This window comes from Platalea leucorodia (genome assembly GCF_965183815.1).
Source record: "Platalea leucorodia genome assembly, chromosome: 1".
Lineage (NCBI taxonomy): Eukaryota > Metazoa > Chordata > Aves > Pelecaniformes > Threskiornithidae > Platalea > Platalea leucorodia.
The window spans coordinates 118,999,562-119,020,244 of record NC_138823.1 but is presented as its reverse complement, the minus strand read 5'-3'; the positions used below and the strand labels follow the sequence as shown (position 1 = coordinate 119,020,244).

The window sequence follows — 20,683 nt, the reverse complement described above, 5'->3', positions numbered from 1 at the left end:
TGGTTTATTAGAGTAGAAGGTAATGTTGGAAAGATAGAAATGCTCTTTGGCTTGGTACTTGCATGCATGTTATTTATGTACAGTGTAACTGAGTGTGTTCATTTTAAAGTGAGTAATTCCAACCTGTTAAGTGTTTAGCTGCTGTCAGTCAGGAAAACTATCAGCTGGACTCTTGAAACAATTGTTCAGATTCAGTAAGGATTGTTGCTGCAAGCTAGGTTCCATGTCTCTATAGTCTTGTGCTCTATGAGGATCCTTTTATCTTCTACTTTAAATTATTTCGAAGATAGGTCCAGCTATTTCATGACATAGTTCTGAAGCCGAGTGAAGCTTTCAGGGTGAGGGAGTGAATTAAAAGCCTGAACAGATGAAGTCCTGGGAACCAAGCATGGTGACAGCTCATGGCCCTTGTCCCTATTGCTTGGTAACAATACATTGTGCAGGCGTAGCACAGTGGTGTTTGCTCCAAAGGGTACATGTTGGAGTGGCTTGTGAAAAAGGAGAAGAGGTCTTTTCTGTTCGTAAACCAAATCCTGTGTTTTGCAATGCAAAAACATGCACTGGGTCTGGTTGGCATGGAGCTAATACTCTTCATGGCAGCCTGTATGGTGCGCTCTCTTGGATTTGTCACTAAAACGGTGTTGATAACAGCCAGTGTTTTGGCTATTACCAATCAGTAGAGGCACTCTTTTTCCCCCTCGCCCCCCACCTCTGGCCCCATCTGTGCAAGAGGTTGGGAGGGGGCACAGCTGGGATAGCTGACCTGAACTGACCAAAGGGATATTCTATACCTTATGTTGTTACGCTCAACAATAAAAGCTCAGGGGAAGGGAAGAAGAAGCTGGGACATTCATGGCTATGGTGTTTTTCTTCACAAGTAACCATTATGTGTGCCGAGGCCCTGCTTTCCACAAAGTGGCTGGACATCTGCCTGCCAATAGAAAATAGTGAATAAATTCCTTATTTTGCTTTGCATTCACAAGCAACTTTACTTTACTTATTAAACTGTCTTGATCTCAGCCCATGAGTTGTTCTGGCTTTTGTGTTTCTGATTCTTTCCTCCATCCTGTGGGGGTCATGGGGGCAGAGTGCGTGCTCAGCTTGTGGGTGCTTAGTTGCTGGCTGGGGTCAACACACCACAAAATGCTATGTCAAAGAGAAGTGTTGCTGGATGTTACTGCAGTGAGGGTTTGGTTGTTTTTGGGTGTGGTGGGTTTTTTTGTTTGTTTGTTTTGTTTTTTGTTTTGTTTTGGTTTTTTTGTGTGTTGTGTTTTTTTTTTTTTTTTTTTTTTCCCCTCCACATTTCACAGCACGGTTGATGTTGGAAGAGATTTCTGGAGGTCATCTTGTCTGAACCCTCCCCGCTCAAGCAGGGCCACCTGCAGCTGATTGCCCAGGACCATGTCCAGACATCTTCTGAATATCTCCAAAGATGGAGACTCCACCACCTCTCTGGGCAGCCTGTGCCAGTGCTTGGTTGCCCTCACAATGAAAAAGTTGTTCCTGATGTTCAGGGGGAACCTCCTGTGTTTCAGTTTGTGCCCATTGCCTCTGGTCCTGTTCCCATAAAATGTCACCCTTTCTGGCTGTTCACCCTCCTTTGGAGAACTGGAATGCTTGGAAATGGCAGTAAAAATAGTATCCTCAGTCTTTTTAATTCATAGAGAAAAAAGTGTAGGAAAAGCTGGAGATGATGTAGTGCCCACCCACTGACAGTATCTGAATCCGTGCTGCTTAAAGAGGCTGAGCCATAATGCGCTGGAGGGAAATGAATTGTTATTTTTGGCTCAGCTTTTTAGCTTTTCCTGAAATGGGGAAAGTGAACCTCCCAAAACTAATGCATGGATTTTGTTTCATCGTTTTCTGAAAAGTGGTTGGTTGGGGCTTTTTTCCCCCTTGCATTTTAGAACGAACGTCTCAGGAGGACTTGGTGCCTTAGCGTTTCTGATTACACAGAACAGCCTTAGTAAAGTAAATGACCTTGTTTGCTTAAAATTCTGCACAGTTTAAGTGGTTTATTGTATCGAGTCTGCTTTTTGTTTGATGAAAATGCAGCTTAAATCTATTTTATTGATATTCTGGGTTTTTTTGCCAGTAATAGCTACAAATATAAATATGCCTACAATACAAAAAGCAGAAGTCTAATAAAAACAAATGTGGTCTGCAATTTGTGCATTGAAAAGTGAAAACTGAGGGCCAAGTCTTGCAGTGCAAGTGGAAAAGAACAGATCTGTCTGATCAGTTATGCTATTTCTAGCTATGCAAAGAAAATAAAAATTAATCTTTTGCCACTGAGGTCTTAAATTGCAGCTGTGAAGTGGTGTAAGTACTACTGTGTAATTGGGCTTTTAACTCTTTTCTTGGAGAATCGCAATATGAATTAACCAAGGTTAAGTTTGTGGAACTCACAATTACAGGGTATCTTAACCATTCAATTTTGATGTTTTGTTTCATTTTGATACATGTATGTACTAAGTATGGGACTCCCACATACTACTTTACTAGACTCATGTTTCAGAGTCATCAAAAGCCCAAACTATACCCAGAAACGGACTGCAGCATCTACCATTGCAGGAACCTCAGAACGGCAGCCTGCCACTGTCTGGTGGTGTTCTGCAGCTCAACAGGCAACTGAGTCCCAAATGTAACCTTGCTACACAAGCACTTTAGTAATTTTGTCTTAAGTCTCTCAGAGAGGAAGAAATGTCTATATATCTGAAGTCTGCAGCCAAGCAAGACGATGACAGTTATCACATTAAACGGATAAGAAGGTGATGTTTGTCTTGATTATGCCACATTATTTCTTGCAGTATCGTTGCAATATATCCATTTCTGTGGATGTGAATCTAGACTAATGCAATAGTGAATCAGGATTGCTCATCTTAAATGTGTTTCTTTTTCACCTTCTTTAATAGCAGTAGATAATTGCATTTTTGAACTTCTAAAAAAAGAATATTTAATGCCTAATTTAAAAGGTACCCTTTTCCTTCTTTCTAAGAAATAACGGAACTGGTTCTGGTCTGTTCCAGTTTTGGCCTCTTGATGTAGTGTGAAGATGATACTTGCAGGATGAATAACTAACTAATTTATAGAGGGTTTACTTAAGAATGTGCCTAGAAAAGCAATTTACTGATCTGCAAGCTCTTTCTTTGTGCAGGTTTCTCAGTTGCGGCATGAGCTCTCCATGAAAGATGAGCTGCTCCAGTTCTATACCAGTGCTGCTGAAGAAAGTGAGCCAGAGTCCATCTGTTCCACCCCGTAAGTTGTTGATCCACAACACTGAACCTTCATCTGGTACTAAGCAGGGGTAGTTTGGACAATTTGTCAGCTTTGATAAGTGGTAAAATGATCCCTGTATTGGCTGGAACTGTAAATGGGACTCTGAACTTGTTGCATGGCATCGGCTGGGAGGATTTGCATTGGACCGGCTGGCTATACTGGTGCTGACAGGAGTCAGGAGAGGAAGGTACATAGGGAGGCTGCTGATGCAGTGCTGTAACTTTCACAGGAACTAGGTCTCTGTGGTGGTGAGGCAGACACTTACAGTACCCCACTACACCACATACCTTTGCACGCTGTGCTAGAACGTGCGGCGTGTGTGACCTTTGCACTTGAAGGACCTGATGGCGCTATGGAAAAGTTCCAAGCAGAGGGAAGGAAATAAAGCATGGCTTATAGGGTGGGTTCCAGGCAATTAGCTGGCTGAACAGCATCGCAGGCTCTGAGGGGCTGTCTGCCCTTGCTTACAAAGTTATTGCTGCATTCTGGTGAAGCATGTGCAGCATTAATCAGGAAGATACTGGGTTGCTCCCTGTGGTAAGGTGGTTTCCGTTCTCATAGCCTTGGCTGAATAACTTTTCCATAGGAAGTGTGGGGAATAATAAATAAGCAAATAAATGTTCTCTTTTTAAAATCATTGCGAATACATTGCTGCCCAAACATACTATCATGAACAAAGCAGTATTTCATGTGGCTCTGACTGGTTTTGAGACCTCTCTTCAGTCTGTTCTGCTGTGAGATTGGCCATAATACAGGTAAAAATGAGTTAAAGCTGTTGTTTTCATTACAAGGCTGAAGAGGAATGAATCTTCCTCCTCCGTCCAGAACTACTTTCATTTGGATTCTCTTCAAAAGAAACTCAAGGACCTGGAAGAGGAGAATGTTGTGCTTAGATCTGAGGTGAAATTCCTCCCTTTGTGTTTTGCTTAATATAGTTGTTCATTTAAATGCCAGAACACAGGTATTGAGAAGTGTGTATTAAAAGTTGAGAGAGTCTAATTAAGAGTATATAATTCCACATGTGACACAGATCTCTTTGTAGTTGTTTAATCACCATCCTTTGTACTTCTAAATGAAGGAAAGGTTGGAACATGGAAGCTACATGAAGCTACATGCAAAGCAGTTTCCTTGCCAAAAGAATGCGCAGGAGCATGGGCAGCTTTTGGAATACAGCACTGCACTTTGAAACACGTCTTAAAGGGCTGACCTGGTAGAAATGGGTGACGTTAGCTGCAGATCTGAAGTTTGCAGGCTGGCATGGTCTCTCTGGTACAAATTCAGTGTTTGTCAAAATAAAAATTGCTAGTCTAAATTTGCATTAAATATCTTCAATTTGTGTTTCAAGTCAGGCTTTTAATGTTTTAAGTTGAAAGTGTTTTTCTTGTCTTTTATTTCTGACAATATTCCATTTGTTTCAAAGACAACACTTTTAAAAATTTTATTTACTGTTCCCTTTCTGTCAGAAATAACACTTCATAACTGAATATCCTATGAATAATTTTATATTACCTTTCAATGCAACTTTTAATCTTTGGGAGCATGTTACCATTTTGCAAACTTGTAGCAGAGTATATCAGGAGAAATACTTTTGAGCTAAGAATGAATGCATGAAAAGAGAGTATCATTACCATTTTCTACTGCAAATTCAGGGCCCCTTGCAAATAGGTAGTGTCACATCTTTGGACGAGACACCGCGTAACGGAGAGTGCCGTGTGCTTCACTGTGAAGTCGTGCAAGGAAGATGAGCGATAGATGGTTTGAGAGTAATGAAGGTAGGGTTAGGACTGAGAGGGCCACTGCATCAGGAGCTAATAGGAGAACCCCACATAGCACTGACTTCCCTGCCAGTGAGATGCAGTCTGTGCCAGCGAGGCACAGGATGGAGCCAAATCTGAAACCTCTGAGCTACGCATCTCTCTACAGATGCAGTCTGTGGGTGTCTGTGCATGCCCCCCAGCATTGGGAACAGCCTACAGACCCACCGAGGCAGTGCCAGACAGAACCAGCTGGGTGTAACCACGCTCCTCTTGGTGCTCCTAGAATTGTAGCGGAAAACACAAATCAGGGAAGAAGGTAGCACTAAGGTTTTATGTGAGATATATGGTTACAGTGCCAGAACGTTTCAAATACTATTTGAATGGTTTTTTTAAATACTCAAATGTTTAAATCCATTATTTAAACCAAGCATTTAATGAGTTCATGATGATACCTAGCTTTGTTCAGGTGTCAGATTAAGCTCTGCATACTAGTCTTTTCTATGTTCAGGGCTCTGTTTTTTAATTTTAGTTACAAAATACACAGGTGACATCTAGTGGGGATATGGTGATAATGATGCAAGTTTCTCCATGCAGTAATGTCTCTGCTGAATGTTCACCTGGCCCCTTTTTCCAGAACATGAGGAAGGGCAGCCAAAAACTGTAGTTTCTCGCTATCTTCCTGGAGGAGTGATTAGAAAAGCTTGTCTTTCTGAAACAGATGGAAATGCAGCAACAGACTGACAAAGAACAAATGTGCTAATGTAGCATATTTGATGTGGATTTCTTGAATAGGCCTGTCAGCTGAAGACTGAAACAATTACTTACGAAGAGAAAGAGCAACAGCTTGTCAATGACTGTGTAAAAGAGCTAAGTATGTCCTTATTTCTTTTCCCTTCTCATTCGAAATTGTTCAGTTAAAAAAAAAAAAAAAAAAAGGACAGCTGAGTCAGATCAGTCAGTCATGTTTTTCTGTGGTACTTATTTTCCTTATATAAATGGTTCTGAGGAGAAAATTTCTGGCTGAAATTTCACAGCAGAAAATTCTGCCTGTAAGCTAAATCTTTCTCAGTTGCAAAATAGTTTTGATAGAAAATGTTGGTGTTAAAGGCAAGTACAGTCTCCTTTGCCCCATGAGCACTTTGTGTCTTTCCGCTTTTGTGCCCTATTGCTGTTTTTCAAAAATACCTTGCTGTGTATTGGGGAAGGATTCTGCTGAATCAAGTGATGTTCCAAAAGAACATCTTTCTGCTTACTTTTCTGCTTTTGGGTTTGTAATGTTAATTGTAATCGCTTATCTTAAAGGGGATGCAAACATCCAGATTGCCAATATCTCCGAAGAGTTAGCAAAGAAAACCGAAGATGCTGCTCGGCAGCAGGAAGAAATCACCCATCTTCTCTCTCAGATAGTCGATCTGCAGAAAAAGGCAAAAGCTGTAAGGAATCCAGTTGCAAGACTACTGTTGTGATTTGCTACTATTGTAGCTGGAAGACAAGTTACAATCCTCTGTATCCTAGAGCCTAAAGGGAATTTTCCACTCTCCTTATCTGGGTGACCTTGTTTGATGTTTAATATCTAGCATACTTGACTAGAGAGCATCAATTTATTAAAAGATGCATATATGCAAATACAATAGTTAAATTTATTTTAAATATTAGATGTGAAATTCTGCCCTAAACTTAATGACTTTGGTAAGACAAGAATGTCAGTCCAAATATTTCAGTGGGCCCACACTCATTAGTTTTAGGGTCTTGGAGGTTCATTTAGCAGGGCACAGATTGATGCTGGGTGTTCTTGTGTTAACGTTTTAAAGTGTTGTTTAAATGTTTTTAAACTAACATGTGTGGACTAATATTGCTGCAGAGAGAGTCTTGAGAAAAGTTAGAATTTTCCTACTTACCTGTAGTATAGGATACAAACATCATCACAGTATTTCTACCATTTTTTGGCATATTTTAGTGTGCAGTTGAAAATGAGGAACTTGTCCAGCATTTGGGAGCAGCTAAAGATGCCCAGAGACAGCTCACAGCAGAGGTGAGTACGTTACTTAGTATTACACTAATTTAGTAGTAGGGCAACAGCTGTTCACTTTACCATGGGAGTTTTAGTCTAAGCTGGATCCAGAAGTATTAAATAATTTTGCCTATGTATATGGAATGAAGGAACATTTATGTTCCTGGTAGAGTTCAAAACCTTTTCCTTCCTGTTCTCTTCTCCTCCTTCAACCGGCACACATTTTGAAATGGCTATATAGGAACCCCCTCTAGAGGTTGACTTCTCTAGGCTGGTAGTTTAAGCCTGTTTTTAATAGTGAGATAACATGGAAGAGCTCATTCTTAGTGTATTTGTTCAGGAAATAAATTGAAGACAGTCCAGGATTGCTGGCTGTCTTCTGGCTGCTACATTCACATGAACAAAATGGACAAAATAGAATGAATAAAGCTTGATCCCCAAATGATGTGTCTTGCATTTGGAATACTTGGTGTTGAAGGTCGGAATGCCCATAGAAACTTTTCCTGCTGATGAGCCTTTTGTATCTGTGGTGCTCCACAAAGATTGAGCTCATTCTTCTGCATCCCTTTCTTGGGAAAGACATTAACAGGATCTCTGTTTCTAAGCCAAGTAGCTTATTTTTTGAAACTTGTAGGAATGTGCTATTTCAGACTTCTACCCCTTTGCCAAACTTGGTTGAAATGGTTGATGAACTCAAAAACTATGAGGGTACACAGATGTCTGCAGACAGAGTGATTACTTAAGACATGTTTCCTGAGAAAGTCAAGCTAAAAATAAGGCATGGTCTTAGGCTGTTGGAGGTTATATGCATATATATGTATGTATGTATGTAAGTCTTGGTTTTAAAATTCCTGAGTCCTTTGGAACACTGTGAAATGTCTTGTACTTTTCCTGTGCTGTTTGCCACTGTGGTCATCGTGGCAGTAATTAGGCACTATACCCAATCAGACTAAAGATACTTTTAGCTCTGTATCTTCTCCTTGACAGTGGCTTCATGTAGATACGTAGGATAGGAAATGGAGCAAGCAGTTCTTCCCCCCTGGCCCTTCCTCTTACTAATCCATGTTGTTTATTATTTTCAATGATACTCACTCTTTAGAGTTACTTTCCTTTAAAGTGGGATATTCTTCCCTACACCATTATCCTTTACCAGTTTGAAAAGAATTTGCAGGCTTTTTGTGATGATAGTGCAGCCCATAAGGTCTTGAACTGTTTTCTGTATGTTACAGTTGCGGGAGCTGGAAGACAAGTATGCAGAGTGCATGGAAATGCTTCATGAGGCTCAAGAAGAGCTGAAAAACCTTAGGAACAAGACTATGCCAAATGCCATATCACGTCGGTACCACTCTCTTGGTCTCTTCCCTATGGTAAGCAGATTTAAGAAAAAAACTGCACACACCAGAAAACAACCAAGCAAAGGAAATGTGAGTGTTTGCACCTGACTTACAGCTTCAGGGATGGAACGCTGGGCCAGATGTGAGCATGGGTGAAATGTGTATTTATATAGTGTTAAAGGATACCCGAGTGATCAATTTTACATCCCTAGTTCTGAAACAGTGGTGCTGTGCAGTTACTTGGTTTTGCTGCAGTATTACATACAACCTGCAGCTGGCTGTGCTTATGCTGTGAATCATGGGTATCATTAATAGGTTGTTACACAGTTCTGTACATCTTTTTTATGCATCTCCTGTTCTGTGGTGGCTGATTTTCAGCTGGAACTTCCTGTTTTTCTTCAATATCCCTGGAGATGTAACTTCCTGGTAACATAACTAATGGTTTCTGGACATGTCATCCTTCTAGTCACTTATGATATACATTCTAGTTCTTCAGTCCTCGAATAGGTTACACATATATTCTTGTTTTAGGGTCACTGAAAATTCAGTGGTTCATGAAAAGAGTATTTGTTGCTAATATGTATTATGGCAACATGAATTATGGCAGTGTCACTGGTGTTATCAGGTCATTTGATTATGACATTGTACATTTAAAGCATGGGGAAATATGCACTACCCTCAACCAAATGAGAAAAACAGAGTGGATAAGAATGCCTAGGTAAGTTCAGTGCCTGGCTCTGCTGGCCTCTGTATCTCTAGAATAATTCCATTACTTCTGAGGGAAATGATATCAGTGAAGTTTCTTTTGACTTACATTAATGTAATCAAGCAGCAGAATCTGGCCCTCCTTGTCTTTAGCCATGTCTCGTCTTAACTGCTGAGGAAGAACATAGATTATATTTGTGCTTACAGGAAGTAAATTGTCAACAAAGGCTTAGCTTGCCATTTTGTGTTCCCTTCTGAAATGGAACACAGGCCAATTTGAAGTGCAGACATTTAGTAATACAAGTTGTACTTGCACAAATACATTTGAAAGCTGCGAAAAGTATGGCTGTGCTGATACAGGTTTATGTGTATTGTATAAAAATGATTTTCAAATGTTGAATCATGGGACCAAAGATCATTTAGATTTGTGAATGTTTGACACTTAGACCCTGCACTTAACTGCATTTAGGCAGTAAAACTTACTGACCAGCAGTGGAAGATTGATAGCCTGTTACCTTTAACCCTATGGGGGAAGTATATAATGCTTTATGCCAAGAACCATGTCTTTTTTGTGGGTGCGTGGGTAATGTTGTGAAAGGGAAGAGTGTTTTCTGTTTATTTTAAATGAAAACAAACTAATCAAGACTTTACACATCAAAGGTGGGTGTTACTGAGTAGGGAATTTAGTCTGGGAAGTTGGAGCACCTGAATTCTGTTGTTGCCTGTGATGGTTTTATTAGCATTTTTGACAGATGTTATATGTCTTCAGATGACAAGTACTGTAGCAGTATGAAGCTAAGCCGTAATTTATCACTGATTTAGATATATGCATTAGTCTTCCAGCTTTCCAGTCAATTTTCATTTTTAAACCTTGCTTTTTTCTGGAATGACACCTTATTAATTATTAATTATTTTATGTAAGTAATTAATTATTTTCTGCAATGACAACTTATTAATACTACAATATTTGTTCTTCTTTTCTGCTTACTTTTAACAGGATTCTTTAGCAGCAGAGATAGAAGGGTCAATGAGGAAAGAACTTCATTTAGATGAACCCGACTCTCCTGACTTGGCGTACGACTGAAAATAATTGGTTCCTAATTGATTACATCTGAAGTTAATTATTATTTGATGTGAAAGGAAAAGACAGAAAATAGTTGAGCTAGGGATTTAGAAAGAAATATTTCTGGCAGAGTGTGAATGATAGAGAGAAAGGAAAATAAAGAGTCTGATTATTGGGGTGCTTATTTTTTCTGCTAAAGCCACCAAAAGAAAAAGCCTATACATAGGCTTTGCCTTGTCTTCTGAACTTTTTTTCCACATTCTTGAGTGCTGAGAATGCGAAAAGGTTTGTTTTCTTGTATGTTATCATGCCAGGTTTCTTCAGTTAATGATTAAGGAATGAGTTCAATTCCTCGGGTTCTCTCTTCAGGTGTTGTAACAGAAGTTATAAGGTAATTATTGATCTAATCCAGTTTCTACAGGGAGAACATCAGTGCAGAAAGGGATTTAGAGTGGTTGGGTACTTACAGTGTGATGCCCATTACACCTGTGCTAAACTTCTCCTGAATTAAACAAGAGAGTAGTTTGAAACAAGTTAAGTACTTGTGACAGTCCAAAAGCTATAGATAGATACAGCTTGGCAGAAACAGCCTTACTGACACCAGTTGCATGTGTACTCCAATAGGTTTACCTCACCTATTTGTACAAAGCATGGACTGGTTAATTTGAAACAAGTTACTCCGATTTAGAGGGTATGTTAGAGAAACAGAGTTTACAAAGAAAGGACAGTCAGAGAACATACAGTAGCCGCTTTCCAGAAACCTTCTAAGTATATTTACAAAAAGCTTCATACATACTTAAACCTTCTCTGAGCATGAGCCAAGAATTGTAAATGAGGCTTTGACAGAGTAGAATGTTGATGCGAAAAATGTAAGATCAGAAAGATGTGAGCATGCTCAAACCCCATAGGATCTTTTTGTCCTTCCAGAGTAATCTAACTTTAGGATAGTTTAATTTCTTCAGAATATTTTTTATATTGCTATTGCATGTACCAAAGAAGGACACCTTTTTTTTGGCTTCATGACTTGTCATGGTTTTATTTATTTGCTCAGCAGTAGTAACTGTAACCTCTGTGGGACCGTTTATTGATAGATGCTCTTAGTTTCAGCCTCTTAAAGGTATACAACTATAGACTTGGAGCCTACACAAAAAGATTGCAACTGTTAAGCACTCATGGATAGAAGGAAAGAAATTCGGATGACGTTAAATGGCATAAGGCATGCTGTCGTTGTTATACCCTGGCAGTGTTACCTTTTTGCTGGAAGGGATGCGCTGTCCTTGTGTTCAGCCATTGTTGAACTGTAAAACAAAGCAGCACTGGCACTTCTGTAGCATGATGTGGGGCAAGTTTATTTTGTCAAGAAATTTCTGCTGAAGTGTCATCTGATCTTAACCTTGAAGCAGATGAACAATGTTTGTTATGATATCAGGACAATAGTGATAAAGAATGAACTGTAGAAGTAGGTCAAAAATTAGGTTTCCAGTCTTGACAGCCTCTCTCTAGACTCTTGGTCCATTATATTTTTGATTTTTTTTTCCTTTGGAAATTGGTTTCAAAAAGAAAAGATACAAGACTCGCTTGCATAGAGATACTCAGTAGAGTAAATTCAAATTCTCTTTTAAAATGGATTAGCCAGTTCATAGTTAAGAATCAACTGGAGATCAGTTTTGTTTTTTAAAAACTCATTTCCACACAATGGCTTTAAGGCGTTTTTAGGTGATGCTAAATGCTGAAATGCTCCTTCACTTAATTTTTATTAATATTTGAGAGAGTCCATGCACATAATTCTCAGATGTTCTGCCTAAAATATTCTAGGATGATGGAAGTAGTATGTTGATGGATTGAATGTAATGGCCAAACTGTAGCAAGTATGGCACCCTATGCATACTACTTTACAGAAACTATAAAGACAAGGTGGTTGGTGGAGCTGTGAATAGGAGGGGTTGTTAACAAGCTGTTACCTGTTTCTCTGTTCCTTCTTAAGGTAAGAAGGCACTGTGTGATTATTAACTGTGTGTATGTCTTACCAGTCATCAGAAGCGGGTCTTCGAGACGGTGAGAAATGTTAACCAAGTTGTCAAGCAGAGATCCATGACTCCGTCACCAATGAATATCCCAGGCTCTAACCAGTCCTCTGCTATGAACTCAGTCATTTCTAGCTGTGTCAGCACTCCACGTTCCAGTTTCTATGGGGGAGACATCTCTAACATTATGATAGACAACAAGACCAATAGCATCATCCTAGAGACAGAATCCTCTGACAATGGGTCAGTACTGTAGCGCTGGGCTTTGCTTTTGCTTTGTTTCTGACATAAAGGCAAGGTGTTTCTGTTTTCCTCTTTTTGTCTTATATTGTGCAGTTAATACAATGACATACATCTTCAAAAATTACTTTATTTTGTGCTTATAGTTCTTGAGCACTCAAGTTTATTTAAAAAGGAAAGCTTTTTGAAAGCACTGTGTATCAGTGTCTGCAACTTGCACCTGTTCTGAGATGCAGCAGCACCAGATGATGTAAAACCATGCTTTGTCTTTGCAACTGTGGGTCAACACTTAAAACTAATTATATTTTCACTATTTTACATTAATGCCAGGGAGTTGTGATTGAAGCTGCAGCTACAGCTAACTCTTTTGATCCTAAAAATAAATAAATAAAGTGTGTGTGTGTAGGTTAACTAATATGAAAACTTGTGAACTAAACCAATCAGAACTTTGCTCTTCTAGCTACTTGTCTCTTCCCCCAGTACAGCTCCACACTGTTCTGTATATGCTTTCCAGTAAAAATGACTTAATATCTCAAAACAATGAATATTTGTCAGCATAATATACTCTTGTGACTCATTATGGTATTCTTGCAGTGCTGGCCCTGCAGGATGTGGCCTGCTTACTTGAGTTTGTGTAACCATGAGAGACCCACAAGTAGGCATCTCCCATCTCCTTGTAGGAGAAAGCTCTTAAGTAAAGCACAGATTTTCCATCCGGGAGTTTCCAGGCAGGAACTAGGATTCAAAACAGTTTTATTATGAGAGAGAAAGAAAATATTGGTGTTTGCCTTTGAACTCTCCGGGCAAGTAGCAAGTTGTTCCCAGACATAGTAATTTAAAGGTATTGGTGAATATCTGAAAACTGTCATGTGGAAGTTTTAAACAAACATCTCTAAGAATTTATTTTCTTCCTCCCCTCTTTTTGTGTGTGTGTGTGTGTACATCCCCTGTTATGTTTTAGAAATGAAGACAGGGTGAAGAAGCCTGGAACTCCGGGGACTCCAGGCTCGAGTGACCTAGAGACTGCCCTTCGCAGGCTGTCCCTCAGGCGGGAGAATTACCTCTCGGAGCGGAAGTTCTTCGAGGAAGAGCAGGAAAGGAAGTTGAGGGAACTGGCAGAAAAGGGCGAGCTCCACAGTGGTTCCGTTACCCCCACAGAGAGCATCATGTCGCTGGGAACTCACTCCAGATTTTCAGAATTCACTGGATATTCAGGAATGTCGATCAGCAGTCGCTCCTACCTGCCAGAAAAGCTTCAGATTGTGAAACCACTAGAAGGTGATAACAAAGGGCCTCGGCCTTTATCTGTTCTTCTTAGTGACTCTTTGTGGTCTCTTATCCATCACCAGAAAGCAGGAAATCTTTGCAATACATATTCTTTTTACTTTAGAGACAGTAATCCGCGCTGTTGGTTTGAAATCTTCTAACTACTACATTTCTCCTCAAGCCTTAAAAGTGTTAGGAAACAATTCCAGCCACGGCAGTAAAATAAATGTTACAGGCCACACATGCATCAGCAGTGCAGCCTTACATCTAACCCAAATCTCAGTGTTGCCATTTCATACTTAGAAAAGGAAGGTGGCTGAGTATCTGAAATCTAAGCAAGAAGAGTATTAGTTCATCAAATCTCAGCTCTGCAAATCAGTGTCTGGAAAGACCTTTACCTACTTCAAGTAGTCCCGTTGGTCTAATAGGACTATTTTTGTGGTTAAAAATGACCTCTGGACTTTAATTGGCTGTTTGAGTGGCCACACGAGTGTCTGTGGCTTTGGTTTCATGTGTGAAATGAGGTGGGGTTTTTTAACTCAAATTTCCTCCATATATTAACTCAGAAGAAGGCAAGATATAGGTAGATGGTAGTCAGGGCTAGAACTTTATTTCAGAGTTAAGTGCATTTCTGTAGTCTGTCTCACAAAGCTGACAGCGCACATACAGTGTAGTCTGCCTGGCTTTCTTCAGTCCTTTCAGGTTGCTGGAAGTTAAAGTTGCGTAAATTCCTTCAGGTTTTAAACAAAATGAAGCTGTTTTCCTATAGTACTTCACAGATATGCTAGTTATATAATTTAGCTTTGGTTTCTCTCTCTCTCTCTCTTTTCCTTTAACATAACTCTGGTGTTACATTGTCTATGTGTGTTTTAATTGCAAAAGTTCCTTTTTTTCATCTTTTTAGAACAAATTTCATCTATAAGGAGCATTTAGCATGACACATATTCAGAAGCAAAAATAACCCTTCTTGTGTCCTGAAGAAAGTGATGTGCTGTATCTACCTATTCAAATGAAACTATAGCCATAGCGCACAAGTCCATACTGTTTAGCAGATTTTAGTAGTTTGTTTTCATGACTGCTTTTAAATGGTCGTAAAAATTCTTGTACCATGTGAGGGAAGGGCTGATCCAGCTTTGTGTCAGTTACTGGTTGCTACCACTGTAATAGATTTCTGTCACCATCCCATTATATCTGCTTTTTTCTTCCAATAAACTCTTAAAGTCTTTATCATCTTTCTATCTGTCTGGGTTTTTTTTCCTAGTTTTGTTCATTGTTCTCACTGGGTCATTTTTTTCCTTAAAATTATTGCACCTTTTAAAGTACTTCTTATGTTTGGTTTTACATCTCACTTGTAGTATGTTCGTGTCTGCCTGTTTCATAAGTTTAGTGTTTGTTCTCTTTTATTAAATACATGTTTATGATTCTGTTCCTCACTTCAGCTTAATTTCTTTCCCGAGTATTTTTCATGAGGTTTAACTTTCTCTTATTCAACTTCATGGATACTTTCAAAGTACTGGGGCAAAATAGTCTGCTCTACCTGCAGACTGTTGTCAGTAGTTGTGCCTTTGGTTTTTTATTACTGTTTTCGTAAGGGTGCTTATGCCATAAAATGGGGAAGGAAAAAAATCAGTTCTATGATACATTTCAGGTTAGTGGCTTCTACTCCTTTAAAGCAATCTTTTAAATCCCACAGTAAAATAAATAGAGTGACAGAAGCACTAAGAAATTAATCATCTTCTTCTTTTGCACCTTTTAAAAAAAAAAAAAAAAAAAAAAAAAAAAAAAAACAAAAAACCAACAAAACCAAAAAACACTTTCTTTTAGTCAAATAGAATGATTGCTTGATTTGATTTGCTTTAGTTACAGTCTGGTGGGGTTTTTGGTTTCGTTTGGTTTTTGTTTTTAAAATGTGCATCTGCAGCTTGTTGTACCATAAGCATGAAATAGCACTCCCTGTGTGCTGTAGGAAAACTTTTAGGAAAACCTTGGACTGATTATGTCTTCACTCACTTTGTTGCAATCCTGGCAGCAACACATCATGAATTTCCAAGCTTTCTCTGATCCCCATACTATACATGTGATAACGCAGATATCGGGAACGGAAAAACAAACTCTATTCATGTACTTTATTTTGCTTTTGAATTTATTCTTACTTCAGCCAGGCAGTCCCACTCTTGCACACTAATTCTCTTATGCCAGCTTTTTTTGATAGCATAATTTACAAAACTGTCCAGTAGGAGCCTGGGACTGAATATAGGTCAAGGTGTTGTATTCCCCCCCTTCAATTTGGCATGCTTTTTTTTTGTGGTTTTTGGTTTTTTTTTAAATCAAAAGGTAGTTGACAACTGTTGCATTGCTTTCTGCATTAGTATTAATTTTCTGTATGGAAAAGTTAAAGCTCCCTTTCACACATTTTATGAGCTCGAGAATAAACAACAGAGGTGGGGAGAAACTCAGATATCCTCCTTTTTGTGATGATGCTCAGGCTACTTTGATTTCCAGTTTCCAAAATAAATTAATAACATTTAGTGTCAACAGAAATGTTAAAGCTCAAAATGCAGATATTCTGATGAATATATTTCCATAGGAAAGATACAAATGGTATCAATTTAATGCTTGTACTCTGCAGAGTTTTTCTGAGTATAAATTCTGGTGAGCTTTAAGGTGAAAAAGATTGCATCTTGAGAAGCTTGCATATAGAAGTTACTTAGCAACAGGATTTTATACTTGCATACTGTGCAGAAAGAAATTTTGATTTCCAATGTTTTTCTGTAACTTTTGAGGGTATTGTCATACTGCAAAGCTCTACTTTTTGCTGAAGACTTGACAATATCTAGCACTTCTCCACATTCTGGAATATTTCTTTTATGTAGAAGCAAAAAAACTTGACCTTTGTGACAATTCAGGAGTAAATATAAGTTATAGGGATGTTTTCTTCATTAGTTATTTATTTTGGGGTTGTAATCATTTCTACTTCTTCAGCCTCAAGAATACCAATCAGTCTAAATCCTCTTTAGTCTGCCAAAAATTACTTAAAAAAAAACAAAACAAAACAAAAACGAAAAAATACCATTATCCAAAATAATCCAGCAGATCCAATTATTCTGAGCTAAAAATTACATGTTTTAAAAAGTGAGATATACTTAATTAAAATGCTACTCACTGATCCCAGTCATTCTACAGAAGGACATTTTCCTTGTTCACTCGCTATTTACAATAAGCTTCCTGTAATGCAATATCCTTATTGTCAAATGACAATTTTCTCATTCCATAGGATTTTTCTCAGATGCAAAATAATGTGTATAAGAGCCATCCCTTCCCTAGTTATTACAGTGGTTTAGATTTTTGCATATACTGTGCAACATATTGAACGTTCTTGGTCTTTGAATACTGGCGAGACGCTTGTGTGCCCCCTTGCTGACTGAGTTGGATTCTGGTCTGGGGAGAGGGGACAGGGACAAGACGACAAAAAGTGCTCCGATTTGAGCTGGCAGAGATGAAAATAAAGATGTTTGGTTTGTGTCATAGGACTTAGAATGAATAGTTTTAAGTCACACGTTACAGCACAGTAATGATTGGTGGACACATAGAAAACTTAGGCCCTTGCGAGCAACATTTAATCACTGCTTGAGGAATCGGATAAATCCTCCTCTGATTTCAGTGGGCCCATCTCAGTGTATATATCAATTTAATCTGATACATTGCTGTTTCTGAGTCATTGTCTCCTACTGAATGCTGAATATTGAATGCTTTTCTCTGCAAAATGCACCTCTCTCCTCTCTCAAAAGTATTTTTCTGCCAAGGATGAAGCTACAGGTACAGTAGCATTTAGTTATGTAGTAGCCGAGTTCCTGTAGCATAGGGGCTCAGGTAGGGGCCATACAAGTATATAGTCTTGATGTATAGGTCAGAGGTATTATCTGCTTACATATGCCTGGACTTGATGTGGCTTTCTAACACACGGTAGAAAGCTGAAATTGCTGTGTATTCTGTGTGACTGCTGTCCTCCTGTTAGCCGCCAGCAGTAAATTCTGGCATGTTTCTAGCACCTTTCTTAGTGTGAGCTTAATGTGGGAGTATGTGGTATATGTTCCTCTTAGAGCTTTCTGTGATTGTGCTCAGATAAACTGTTAAATGTTAATTCCTTCTACTCCTACTCAATCCTGTGAATTTAGGGGGATAAGAATATAAATGGGGAGGGGACGTGCGTGTGCACAAGTATTCCACATCTTACCACCAGACTTTACCTATCAAAGTGCTTATGTGATCAGTTTATTTCATATTGATCTGGAAATGATGAAGAGTAGGTGAAGCAGTTTTGCCTTGTAGCTTGTCTTTGAAGAAATACTAAAGCCTAGAAATATTAACCCCAGAAACATTAAAGGTTTGGAGCTCCCAAACCTTTGGTCTTCTGAATAAACAAAGTGGGATTTTCTGCCTTTTAGATCCTGGATTGAGTACTGATTTATTTTGGTTGTCTTTGTGTTCCCTTTCAAGGTTCTGCCACTTTGCACCACTGGCAGCAGCTGGCTCAGCCTCACCTGGGTGGGATCCTGGACCCGAGGCCTGGGGTTGTCACTAAGGGCTTCAGGACACTGGACCTGGACCTGGACGAAGTGTACTGCCTTAATGACTATGAGGAAGATGAGACAGGTGACATTTCTTACAAGGGCCTAACTACCTCGACGCCAGTTCAGCACACAGAGACCTCAGGTGAGAGGTCACAAGCACAAGTGACTGTTTCAGACAACAAGAATAACCCCCGCCAATCTCAGGCTTTCACAGAGGAGATGCAGGAGTCCGCGACTGACGATGATGAGGGGTCTGGTGAGGGAAACTCATTAAGTCCAGTAAAACTGACATCTTTACAGGATTTTGATTACTGGGCCATTCTCACATCTCTCCAGAACAGCATCCATAGTATTGCTTTGTGTGTAGCATCTGCACGTTAATGCGTGCAGTAGTTAGAACATAACCATTCTAACATTGGCTCAAAAATCCTTCCTTTAATAATCTTTTAATTTGACTTTTTTTTTTAAGTAACAGCATCTGTGGTCAATATTTTACTCTATTTTGATAAGAGAAGGCTGCTAAAAGGAATGGTTCGTTTACAAACCTTTGTGTGGGACGTATGAGACTTGTACGTGTATTTAGTGCACACTCTTCATTGTATATAATGTATAGATGATATATATTCTGTATGCCTATAGTGCAGGTATTCTTCTGTTCATAAGAGGTGATGCCATGCTTTAGATTTTTGTACTTCGGGTAAAAACCAAAGACTGTCTGATGACAGAAGGTGCATCTAAGTTGCCTTTGCTGAAACAAGTGGAAGTGCCTTGAAAATCAAGCAATGAAATTCTGCAAGTTTAATTCAGTTACCTCAGATACAGTTACCTGTTTTTAAATTCCCTTTGAGATAAAGAATTAAGAGGATGTTTTTATGCAGAGAACAATGATATTTGCCTCATTCCCTCTCTACCACACTATTGAATTCTGTCCTTCCTATTTACACCATATTAAGACTTAAGCGCTTATTTTTAAGTGATGCAGTACTGCCTCAGTTATTAGATACTCTGAACTGACATTTGTAGTCTATATTATTGCATGAGGCTACGGGTTCTCAGCCCACAGACGTGTTTTGAGTTTGTGTGGTTTCTTTTGGTGGTGGTGGTTTTTTTGAGGGGGGAGTTGTTTGTTTTGCTTTAATATGCTCTATAGGAGTGTTAGTCTTCGTTAAGATTTGCCACAGGTAAAGCATTATATTTAGTCCAGAATCAGAAAACTACCAGAACTCCTTTTTATTGAGACATCTTGTTTTTACATAGCTACTTTAAATGAGGACGGTTCCTTCCCCCTCCTCTTTCTGGAATAGATCATAATTTATTATCTGACTGGTCTTTGGAAGATTAGATTTGTCTCAGGGCTAGACAATACTATTTCTGTTAATTTTGTGGAGTACAGAGTATCCTCAGCTCTCACTGAAATGGCAGTTCAGTGCTTTCAGCTATTGAATATAAGCTACTTTTTGCAGTCAGTTGTATTAAGATTAAACTTAGAATCCTAGAATCATTTAGTTTGGAAAAGACCCTTAAGATTATTGAGTCCCACTGCTAACCTAACACTACCAAGTCCTCCACTAAGCACCATGTCTACAGGTCTCTTAAGTACCTCCAGAGATGGTGACTGAGCCACTTCCCTGGGCAGCCTGTTCCAATGCATGAACATTCAAACCCTTCAACTTCCTTTTCCATTGGCAAAAATTGTCTTTATTCTATGAGATCTATTGCCCAGGAATAATGATTATATTTACTTTTTATATTAATATGGAAATAAATCATGCCTTCACAGGAGTTATGTACAGTTTTGGGTATTATCCAAGTGTTTGTCATTTTGAAGAGTCTAAATAACAACAGCAAGAAGAGCTGGAGATCTAGGAAACATGGGCTGAAGTAATCAAAGATTGAAATAACTGGTATTTTTTAGGGTCTATGGAATAAACGATTCAAGAAAAGATATGATTCATTTTAAAACGTGTTGCTGCAGGGAAGAAGCAGTTCTTCTTGTACTCAGATTACAATAATTGCACAATAAAAAGCTATTCGGGTTACACTTTGGGCAAAGAATTTTCTAATTGTAAGTATATTCAGCATAGGAACATGTCAAATTTGAAAACCTTAGTGTCATGGACTATACATAGACAGGGATATAGATATAGTTTAGGGTTTTTTGGCCGTTTTTTCAAGAACGGCTTTGTAAAACATCTGTGGGTAATGATTTGTTTGGAGTAGAAAAATAAATGTAGACCTGTGCTATGATTACAAACTGGCAAGAAAGACTAGTATTTCCCTCCATTTCCTTTCTCCATTACAAACTGAATACAGGTCACTGTTATTAACAGGTTATTCCCTAGTTATTGCTGATTTTGCCTGGGAGAACTCTAGTTATCTCAGACAAGGCTTTTAAGCATATTCCCTACCTCATAAATTGCCAAGTAGATAAAA

At 38.9% G+C, this 20,683-nt stretch overlaps 1 protein-coding gene across 3 annotated transcripts in view; it reads left to right on the top strand.

Annotated features, from left to right (window-relative positions):
- TRAK1 (trafficking kinesin protein 1) overlaps positions 1 to 20,683 on the top strand; it is a 136,334-nt gene that overhangs the window by 100,878 nt on the left and 14,773 nt on the right. For 2 of the 3 annotated variants that reach the window (XM_082326017.1, XM_082326015.1), the window contains exons 6-15: positions 3,158 to 3,258; positions 4,071 to 4,179; positions 5,829 to 5,907; positions 6,339 to 6,469; positions 6,994 to 7,068; positions 8,277 to 8,414; positions 10,084 to 10,160; positions 12,180 to 12,416; positions 13,375 to 13,691; positions 18,177 to 18,506. In XM_082326017.1, coding sequence (XP_082182143.1) covers positions 3,158 to 3,258; positions 4,071 to 4,179; positions 5,829 to 5,907; positions 6,339 to 6,469; positions 6,994 to 7,068; positions 8,277 to 8,414; positions 10,084 to 10,160; positions 12,180 to 12,416; positions 13,375 to 13,691; positions 18,177 to 18,506 — 1,594 coding nt within the window. The remainder of the gene's footprint in view (positions 1 to 3,157; positions 3,259 to 4,070; positions 4,180 to 5,828; positions 5,908 to 6,338; positions 6,470 to 6,993; positions 7,069 to 8,276; positions 8,415 to 10,083; positions 10,161 to 12,179; positions 12,417 to 13,374; positions 13,692 to 18,176; positions 18,507 to 20,683) is intronic. The other variant, XM_082326016.1, reaches the window with a different exon arrangement.